Source organism: Larimichthys crocea, chromosome XVII (genome assembly GCF_000972845.2).
Source record: "Larimichthys crocea isolate SSNF chromosome XVII, L_crocea_2.0, whole genome shotgun sequence".
Classification (NCBI taxonomy): Eukaryota; Metazoa; Chordata; class Actinopteri; family Sciaenidae; genus Larimichthys; species Larimichthys crocea.
The window spans coordinates 4,841,119-4,851,610 of NC_040027.1; the positions used below are offsets into that span (position 1 = coordinate 4,841,119).

General features: G+C 44.7%; 1 protein-coding gene across 1 annotated transcript; it reads left to right on the plus strand.

The window, feature by feature from the left end:
* Positions 1 to 5,438: 5,438 nt before the first annotated feature.
* Positions 5,439 to 10,323, plus strand: LOC104933625 (dynein regulatory complex subunit 2). The gene is made up of 8 exons (XM_010749126.3): positions 5,439 to 5,598; positions 6,046 to 6,213; positions 6,293 to 6,462; positions 6,819 to 6,969; positions 7,059 to 7,229; positions 7,533 to 7,751; positions 7,829 to 7,963; positions 8,906 to 10,323. Exons 1-8 carry the CDS (start codon positions 5,455 to 5,457, stop codon positions 9,191 to 9,193), a joined length of 1,446 nt encoding a protein of 481 aa, XP_010747428.1. The 5' UTR covers positions 5,439 to 5,454; the 3' UTR covers positions 9,194 to 10,323.
* Positions 10,324 to 10,492: the final 169 nt, after the last annotated feature.

Consider the following 10,492-nt stretch of genomic DNA (forward strand, 5'->3'; position numbering starts at 1 on the left):
TGAATTTTGAAAGAAAAAAAAATTATAATTTTGTTTAAATCTGTTGTAAAAACAATGACAAACAAGTTTACATATGAATGCATTAAACAGACTTGACATCACACTGATTTTTTGACAAAATAAAAGAAGGTTACACAAAGAAGAGCTTAATACAAATGAAGACGATACCTACTAGTTAATAGTTACTGGTATTCCTGGTTACTAACTAGTTAAAATCTAAGAAACCCACATGAAACCCACTTTCATGTAATGTGCAGTTTTTGCTATTTCTTCATTATGCAAATTAATTAATTACATTGTTGGCCACATTTGCTCACAGGCTCCATTTTATATTGGTTATACATAAAAATATTGTTTTTGTCATATGATTCCCAATCCATATTCCTGTTTATTTGACTTCACTTTGTCTGTAGATTTTGTCTAAAGTAGATTTTGTCATAAAATTAAAGTATTGCTTCATTTCCATAATAAAAATGGGAGTAATCAGAGTTCAAATGTTAACTATGTTCACCTGTAGTGTGTCAAAATGTCATTTTTTTGTAAAAGGAGTTTTTATGGCTGTTGACAACGTTTTATGATTAATGGAGTGATGAAAACAGATATCCAAAGTTCCCCTCTGTAAAAACCTTCGACTCTAATATGTCAACAACATTTTTATCCAAAGTTCACATTTCTGCTGTGGAAATTTATGAAGATTGAAGCGTGCCTAATTTGCATAGTTCAGCTTTAAACTTGTAATACAGAAATAACTTAATATCTTAATATCACGGTGATATCTGTTAGTTTCACCTGAAGTGTCCCCCCTTTAAAGTTGGTTCGGTCCAACATGGCGGATCGTCTCTAAGGGTTGTTGCTATGGAGACGGAGCACAAACACAGCACCTTTGCTGCCGACAGATGACAAGTTCTTTCCTCACAGGTGAGTTACAATCGTTAAACTTCACTTTATAAACATTGACTTTAGCTCACGGTGGATGGATCTTTATCTTTATTAAACAGACTGTTGTAATGAGAGAAGAGTTTAAATTAAACAATGAGACATGAGACATGAAACATCATCCAGTTATTAACTAACATGATTATGTATGCAGATCATATATATATATATATATATTATAATATATATATATATATATCTATATATATATATATTATATATATACACACAACACACACACACACACACACACACACACACACACACACACAACTGGTCAGAAGTTTTAGAACACCACATTTTTTCTCTTAGTTTTTTACTGAAGATTATTCAGTTCATTGTGTCATTGCACTCTGAAATGAAAGGATAGAACAAATAAGCAATTTGAGTTGAAAAAGAAATCATAGAATCAATTTATAGACCAAAATGTATTCTAAACTTTTGACTCATCAAAGTAGCCATCTCTGGCAGATATAACAGCTGAACACACTCGTGGCATTCTTTCTACAATAGAAATCAAATATTCTTCAAGTTCTTCCCAAGTCTGTTGCCGAAGTTCTCATAAATGTGTGGCACTTGTACGTTTGCTTGGCTTTAACTCTTCTGTCCAGTTCATCCCAAACCAGCTTGATGGGGTTTAAGTCTGGAGACTCTGCTGGCCACTCCATGTTTTCAAGCTGACCATCTTGTTCTTTTTTCCTGAGGTAGTTTTGGTATAGCTTGGACTTTTTTGGGTCATTATCTTGCTGTAGGATGAACCTCTGACCAACTAGGCGCATACCAGAGGGTATTGCATGGTGCTGCAGAATGCTGTGGCAGCCGTTTTGGTTCAGGGTGCCGCTCACTCTGTACAAGTCACCGACCCTGGATCCAGCAAAACAGCCCCAGACCATCACACTTCCTCCTCCATGTTTGACAGTTGATGTCACACACTGTGGAAACTGTACTTACTGACACCTTGAATTTCTTTGCAATTTCTCTGTAGGAAAGACCTAGATTTTTAAGTGTTATGATGGTCTGTCTCTCGTCCATTGTTAATTGCCTTTTTCTTGCCATTTAGCAACACACTACTTTCTGCAGTACAGTACTGTTCACCTGATGCTCATGAGGGTCTGGTACCACAGTGTGTTCCAACACTGCTTTTATGCAGACAGAGGGGATTATAAGTAATCAAGAAAAGTTGGAACACCTGTAGGAATTAGTAGCACCAGCTTTCAAGCCTGATTCAACCTTCATTGCTGCAGAACAGCTTTAAATTGTTAACCCACTTTGTCTTTGTCTTCGTCTTCTCCCACTTATCCGTTGCCGGGTCGCGGGGGCAGCAGCTTCAGCAGGGAAGCCCAGACTTCCCTCTCCCCGGCCACTTCGTCCAGCTCTTCCAGGGGGACCCCAAGGCGTTCCCAGGCCAGCCGAGAGACATAGTCCCTCCAGCGTGTCCTGGGTCTTCCCCAAGGCCACCTCCCAGAGGGATGTGCCCAGAACACATCACCAGGGAGGCGTCCAGGAGGCATCCTCACTAGATGCCCGAGCCACCTCAGCTGGTTCCTCTCGATGCGGAGGAGCAGCGGTTCTACTCTTAGCTTCTTGTGGATGGCCGAGCTTTTCAACCCCTTTTAAATCTCTAAGGGAGAGCCCAGCCACCCTGCGAAGGAAGCGTATTTCGGCCACTTGTATTCGCGATTCTCTTTTTCGGTCACTACCCAAAGCTCGTGACCATAGGTGAGGGTAAGAACGTAGACCAACTAGTAAATCGAGAGCTTCGCCTTTCGGCTCAGCTCCTTCTTCACCATGAGGGACCGGTGCAGAGTCCGCATCATTGCAGAAGCTGCACCAATCCGCCGGTCAATCTCCCGCTCCATCCTTTCCTCACTCGTGAACAAGACCCAGAGATACTTGACCTCCTCTACTTGAGGCAGGATCTCATCCCCGACCCGGAGGTTGCACTTCACCCTTTTCGGGCTGAGGACCATGGCCATGGCTGATTCTCATCCCAGTCGCTTCACACTCGGCTGCGAACCGCTCCAGAGAGAGCTAAAGGTCACACTCCGATGAAGCCAACAGGACCAGATCATCCGCAAAAAGCAGCGACCCAATCCTGAGGCCACCGAACCGCAACCCCTCAACACCCTGCCTAAAAATTCTGTCCATAAAAGTTATGAACAGAACCGGTGACAAAGGGCAACCCTGGCAGAGTCCAACTCCCACTGGCAACAATCCGACTTGCTGTCGGCAATGCGGACCAAGCTCTGGCACCGGGAGTACAGGGACCGGATAGCCCGTATTAGTGGGTCCGGAACCCCATACTCCCGGAGCACCCCCTACAGGACTCCCCAAGGGACACGGTCGAACACAAAGCACATGTAGACTGGTTGGGCGAACTCCCATGCACCCTCCAGGACCGCGCTAAGTGTATAGAGCTGGTCCACAGTTCCACGACCCCACCCCACGACCCCCCACTGAACACAGTGTTGACAGTGCACTGCTTCCACCGCCTGAGTCGCCGGATGTTGGTCCAGAACCTCCTCGAAGCCGTTTGAAAGTCTCCATGGCCTCACCAAACTCCTCCCACGCCCGAGTTATTGCCTCCGCAAACGTCGAGGCCGTGCTCCGCTTGGCACGTCGATACCCGTCAGCTGCTTCAGGAGTCCCACAGGCCAAAAAGGTTCTGTAGGACTCCTTCTTCCGCTTGATGGCATCCCTCACCGCCGGTGTCCACCAGCAGGTTTGGGGGCCGCCGCCACGGCAGGCACCGACCACCTTACGGCCACAGCTCTGGTCAGCTGCCTCGACAATGGAGGCACGGAACAAGGTCTACTCGGACTCAATGCCCCCGCCTCCCCAGGACGTGGGTGAAGCTCTCCCGGAGGTGCGAGTTGAAGCTCTTTCTGACCGGAGATTCAGCCAGACGTTCCCAGCAAACCCGCACAGAACGTTTGGGCCTGCCAGGTCTGACTGCCATCCTCCCCCACCATCGGAGCCAACTCACCACCAGGTGGTGATCAGATGACAGCTCCACCCCTCTCTTCACCGCCGCAAGTCCGACAACACAACCACAAAGTCGATCATCGAACTGTGGCCAAGGGCGTCCTGGTGCCAAGTGCACATATGGACACCCTTATGTTTCAACATGGTGTTGTTTATGGACAGTCCATGACGGGCACAGAAGTCCAATAACAGAACACCGCTCGGGTTCAGATCAGGGGGGCCGTTCCTCCCAATCACGCCCCTCCAGGTCTCACTGTCGCTGCCCACGTGAGCATTGAAGTCCCCCAGGAGGACGAGGGAGTCCCCAGAGGGAGCGCTCTCCAGCACCCCCTCTAAAGACCCCAAAAAGGATGGGTACTCTGAACTGCCGTTCGGTGCATAGGCACAGACGACAGTCAGGACCTGTCCCCCACCCGAAGGTGAAGGGAGGCTACCCTCTCGTCTACTGGAGTGAACCTCAACGTACAGGTGCCAAGCCGGGGGGAAACAAGCATTCCCACCCCCGCTCTGCGCCTCTCGCCGGGGGCAACTCCAGAGTGGTAGAGCGTCCAACCCCTCTTAAGGAAACTGGTTCCGGAGCCCACGCTGTGTGTCGAAGCGAGCCCGACTATATCTAGCCAGTACCTCTCGACCTTGCGCACCAGCTCAGGCTCCTTCCCCGCCAGAGAGGTGACGTTCCACGTCCCCAGAGCCAGCTTCTGCAGCCAGGGGTCGGACCGCCAGGGTCCCCGCCTCCGACTGCCGCCCGACTCTCTCCGCACACGCCCTCTGTGACCCCTCCTATGGGTGGTTCATCAGAGGATATTGACCCACTTTGTCTTCCCTGAAAATGGCCTTTCTGTATAATTCTGAAATGTACATTATTTTTCAGTTTTGGGTAACCAAACCTTTTTTTTTTTACTTTTGACTGGTCGTGTTATTATCTATATATATATATATCTATATATCTATATATATATATATATATAATTTTCTAAACACAGACGTATACAATTCAATGAATTTTAAGACTTTTTGAAGTCTATTTATTTGATCGGCCATCACGAGTTCAGAGTGAAAGATGACGTCTTGTTTTGTTTGACCAGATAGATTCAGTTCACTGAGACAGAAAACATTTAACACCCTGACATCACAGACTCAGAGAATTTCTGACCTCAAACTGTAAATGATCAAAATAGTTGCAAATTTACTGATTTTTATACACAGACCTGCAGACATGAAAACAGAACACATGACACAATTTAATGATGATGTGACATGTTTGAACATGTACTCATAAAGAAAAAGACATAAGAATTCAAACTTGATGTGGGACTGAGTTCAGAATTAGTTTTTGGTCTGATGTGTGTGCAGTCCATGTTTTCTCTTTTAGTTTTCATTAGTTATGAAACAGTCTGAACACTTTTTATTTTTAGTAACGTATTAACATTGAAATGAAACAACTAAGTTCTGATTTTTATTGGTGTGTTTTGCAGTCAGATATCAAACAAAGCAGCAGCAGAGTGAAAAAGAGGAAGAGGAGGAGGAGGGATCATGCCAAAGAAAGCAAGGAAAGGTGGAGGAGGAAAAGGTGGTGGAAAGACAGAGGAGGAGAGACTGTTGTACCTGCAGCAGAGAGCTCAGGCTGAGGAAGAGATGGCCAAGAAGAAAGAAGAGATCCTCGCGTTGTTTCTGAAGGTGACGCTTACTTAAAATGACGGCTTTGACTTTCAGCTCAACTGACATAACAACTGTCAGGGCTTCAAATTTTAACAACTACCTCCTGTACTTCTTCAGATCTTATCCTGTCACATTTATTTAAATTTACACCTTTGAAACTTTGAAAAGACATATTTACTTCTGCACAGAAATGAATGAAAAGCTGAGAGATAGACCTTCTGTGAATTTTTGGTGACCCCTAGTGGGTGTTATGACCTCCCGGTTGGGAACCTGTGGCTTATACTTTAACTGACACATCAGCTGCTTTGACTTACGTTGCCTAATATTTTCTAATTTCTTTCATGTTTGACAGTTTCTTTTTAATCTCTGCTCATTAAATCAGATCAACTATTGAATTAAAACAGATTTAGGACTGAACTGATTTCAAGGATTAACCCCCTGAATGTGTTGTCTGTTTGAAATCAGGACAAGTTACAGAGGGAAGAGAGGAACACTGCGCTGAACTTGCTGAAGCTGAACGACGGCTGGAGGGCCATTTTCCGTCAGACTCGTGCGGCTGAGCTGCGCCAAGACATCACGGTGCTCAGTCAGACATTTGAGAGGCACCTGGACAGCCTGGACAGCGTCATCAAGGTGAACCGACACTCTTCACACTGATAAGTCAACATGTTTGACACTCGGTGTGTCACTCCCTGTTTGTGTTGTGTTGCAGAATCTGGAACGTGACCTGCTGGATGCGGAGCGTCAGTCGGCCCAGGTGCGCCGTGTTCACCTGCAGCACTTGGAGCGTCTGTGGGCTCAGCAGGACAAACGGCTGATGTTTCTGCAGCAGCAGTGGGAGGACTGCATGCAGCACATCAGCTTCAGGTTCGACTCTGACAGGTAAGACAAAGACAAAACTAAAAATATCAATATTAAATTGAGTGCACGCTATACCTTGCAGTAAGACCATCATTTTACCTCGCAGATCACAGGATTTTCTGGTCCACCGCTGCCTTGATTGGTTCATTTGTTATTATGTGACTTTGGTGGGCAGTGGTGGACCAGCAACTCCTGTGTTTTCAGCACCCTGACTGTGCATCAGTACCTCACTTCAAATAACTCAAATTATGACTTTAATGTAGAACTCAAATACTCAGTACTCTACAAGACAAGTACAAGTAGAAAGTCACGTGTCACCCAAACCATCAGGGATCATCCCTCTGTCTCTCTGGTGTGATCTGGGTTTTGTATTTCAGGAAGCAGATGTTGACGAACACTCAGCAGAAGCAAGCTCATTCGGAGGATGTGACGTTCACGCTGGAGCAGCAGCACAAAAAAGTGATGGATGAAATCCACAGACTGTACAGTGAAAGCATCGCATCATATGAGAGCGCTCTCATCGAAAGGGTATCTCACAGAACCAGGTCGCTCTCATCTTCTTTAGTCAGATATGCAGTTGTCCTGATTTGTCGCCTGTCTCCCCTCTACGAGGACAGAAGAGAGCTGTGATGAGTGATGAGGAGAAACTGAAGGAGAAGATGATCCAGAACCAGGAGGCCATGCAGCTCTGCAGCCAGGAAACAAAAAAGCTCGAGGAGATGATGTTAAGAAACCAGAAGTTGATTCAGAGGACCAACGAAGACATGAAGAAGATGCAGCAGCTGCAGGTCAGTGGAAGTGTACTTAATGTGATTTTCATAAAGCATAGATTACTGAAGGTGAATGCTGTGCCCACAAAAAGTGGAATGGTGTTTCTATGACACAGGAGGAGGAAGTATCCGTAGATTCTGGGCTCCCTCTTTGTCCCTTCAAAGATTATTTTCTGCAATCAGACATTGATAGTTCTGATTGGGTTTTCCTGACTTCTGGTTGTAAATGATGTTCATGTGAAAAGTCTCTGAACTAAACAAACATCCACAGAAACAAGAGCAGGACGCTGACTCCTCCATCTGGTTACCTCCCTCTCTCAGGATTCTGTCATTGAGCTGAGGCAAAGGCTGAACTACAATAAGACAGAAAACCAGTCGGCAGAACAAGATCTGATAGCTGCCAGAGACCAGGTGAACCAAGAGATTCGTAAGCTTCGAGAACAGCTCGCTCGGGCTCAAACAGCGTCAAGGAAGCAGCTCACGAACCTCAGCGTCCAGAGCGACAACGCTGCCAAGAAACTGCGGGCAGTTATCGCCAAGGTGAACCATCTTACACCCGTTGGTTCACTGTTCACAGCTGTGTTCTCCCTTGTGTTCACTCTGTGTTTTCACTCCAGGGCGAGAAAGTTTTGCGTGTCACTGAAATGTGTCAGAAGCTGGAGAGCAAGCAGCAAAGTGTCTCAGCAACATTGTTCTCTACAAAGGAAGACCGACACGAGAGAACTGGACTGGAGACAGAGGAACCAGCAAAGGTAGGTTCTTTTTCTTTTCGACTGACCGACTAACTGCTCCCATTCCAACCCTCACCTGTGGTCAAGCTTCTGGTAGTGACCAAAACAATGAAATCGTGGATATAAGCAGCCAAAATAAGTTTCCTCATGTGTGTCTGGACTTAGTCTTAGAGTAAAGGGTGAGGAGCTTAACGTAGAGCCCAAGGTTGCGGCTAGCTGAGGCGGTTCAGACATTTGATTAGGATCCTCCGGGGTGCCTTCCTTTGGAGACAAGTCCAACTGGCAGGAGACCCAAGGGCAGACCCAGAACTCACTGGAGGGACTATGAACCCATCTTGCCTGGGAACGCCTCAGGATCCCACAGAAGGATGTCTGGAACACCCTGCTAAACCTGCTGCAACCACAACCCAGAAAAAAGGAAATGGATTCATGAAAACTTTTACCTGTAACCTCCAAAAAGTACCAAAGAGAACGTTTGGAGGCCCCTGTAATTAGGCTCAAGGAAACCTCTAGTGCTAACTCAGACCAAAGATTTACAATTGAACCACATGAAACCATGAAACATGAGGGTTGTAAGGAAAAGTTGCAGTGGTGTGAACTGGCAACGCTTCGGTCAGACTCTTAATTACTTTTTAATCTATTCTTTATTTTAATTCTTTGATGTTTTATTACTTATTAAGTTGTTGGGCCTGATGATGTTTTTGTCTTTGATGTCACATTTTCATTACAAATTTTCGCTTTTGGCAACCACTTTGAAAAGTTAGTGTTAATGTGTTGTTACTGATCCGGATCAGTAAGTTGATATCAGAGATCTGGAAATCCGACCAGTCAATGATCAGTCAGGTTGGAAACAAACTGACAGGTTGGACTTCATTCAGGTCATCATTGTAAATAAGAGTTGGTTCTCAGTTGACTTATTTGGTTATTTGGAAAATTATTCAACCTCTGGGTCTCTGTCTGTAGGAGGGGTCGGAGATTCCGGAGCTGCAGCAGGTGATGCGGTCCATCAACGATGCGATGTTGCGGCGAGAAGCTCTAAAGAAACACAAAGGTGATCTGATCCGAGAGAACCAGCAGCTGAGGCTGCTGCTGCGCCAACGCCTGGACGGCATGATGGTCAGCGACGACGCCTTTGACGGGCCCCATGCTCTGCTCGCTGTGTACCAGGCCCCGTATGCCACAAACCCACCGGACACCAACAGACGCCACACTGTCATCGAGGCTGTTCACACTGTCAAACACTATTTGTAAAGCTGTTCCTGCAGCTCTGATACAAAACACTGGATAATCTTTGATAAAACATTAGAACAAACTCCCCGATTTCATGAATATAAACTCAAGGTGAACTTCAGCAGCAGCTTTCAACCACATCTGAGGGTCTTCATCAGCTAATGGAGGTTGCACAGCTGCCAAATCCCAAAATGTCCTCACATATATGTTGAAACAATAAAAAGGACAAACACAAACTGTTACATGCTCCTGAATGCATCACAGCTATCATTAGGATGTTTTGGTTACCGAGCTGCTTGTGAAGTTTGTTACAGGAAGAACCAAAACTTTTTTCACGATAAAGTACGGTTTAATAGTAAAAAACATCCAGCACAAATCAACATTTGCAAACTCCACAGTTCAGAAAAAACTAAACCCCCAAAACATGATTTGCTTTGAACGTTTTAGTCAAAACAAAACACACAGGAGTTCTTCTGGTGGCAGCACTGACTTCAGATCTCCAAATCTTTTTGACTTGTATCCCTTTAAAAGGGTACAGTGTGTAGGATTTAGTGGCATCTAGTGGTGAAATTGCAGATTGCAACCAAATGAATACCCCTGATCTCAACATTCCTTTAAAGCATGTAGAAGAACCAGGTGATTAAACGCAAATGAAAACATACCAATATTACATTTCTGCCATATTCTGTAAATGAAATCACATAAATCTGACCTGCAAAACAAAGTCTACCTGCAACCCCCGTCAAAAGTTAAATATGCAGCACTAATGGCTCAATAATGAAGTAACACTATCAAGTGTTTTCCAAGAAACAGAATGAATAAAGGAATAAACCATTGTGGAGTGTTTTCAGTGTGTTGTGAGGTCATTTAAAATTTTATGACTGACTTTGGTAAAAATCTACAGAATCTTTTCCTGAAAGGGGTCGAACTTTGTCCCAACTTTTATTTTGATGGTATATTTCCTTTTGAATGAACTGCAATCAAACCATCAGCGTGTTGGTACAGAATGATCAGCGGAGCAGCAGCCTCTGTACAGGTACACCATTTAATAGTTATTATAGACATTTTATATACAGTTGTATTCTGCTATGTGGTACAATCTTTAAAATCTGCTGTTTCATAGTTTGTAAATCAAAAAAAAAAAAAAAAAACTTACAAAACTCATCAAAACTCGCAAACTGATCAGAACTTTTTTTTTTTCCCCATTTTTTGGAAGACTAGAAAAAATACTTTTATTGTATTAATCATGCATTACACAAACAAACAAAAAGTCTTTAGTTACACAGTAAGTTGTAGCGTGGGTGAAAAGAAAAATAAAGA

What these genes read in the sequence shown, in the direction of transcription:
- LOC104933625 (XM_010749126.3), top strand. Translation starts at nt 5,455, where the DNA reads ATGCCAAAGAAAGCAAGGAAAGGTGGAGGAGGAAAAGGTGGTGGAAAG. An exon ending in TCCTCGCGTTGTTTCTGAAG is followed by an intron (nt 5,599 to 6,045) that starts GTGACGCTTACT and finishes GTTTGAAATCAG; the next exon opens with GACAAGTTACAGAGGGAAGA. An exon ending in AGAGCGCTCTCATCGAAAGG is followed by an intron (nt 6,970 to 7,058) that starts GTATCTCACAGA and finishes CTACGAGGACAG; the next exon opens with AAGAGAGCTGTGATGAGTGA.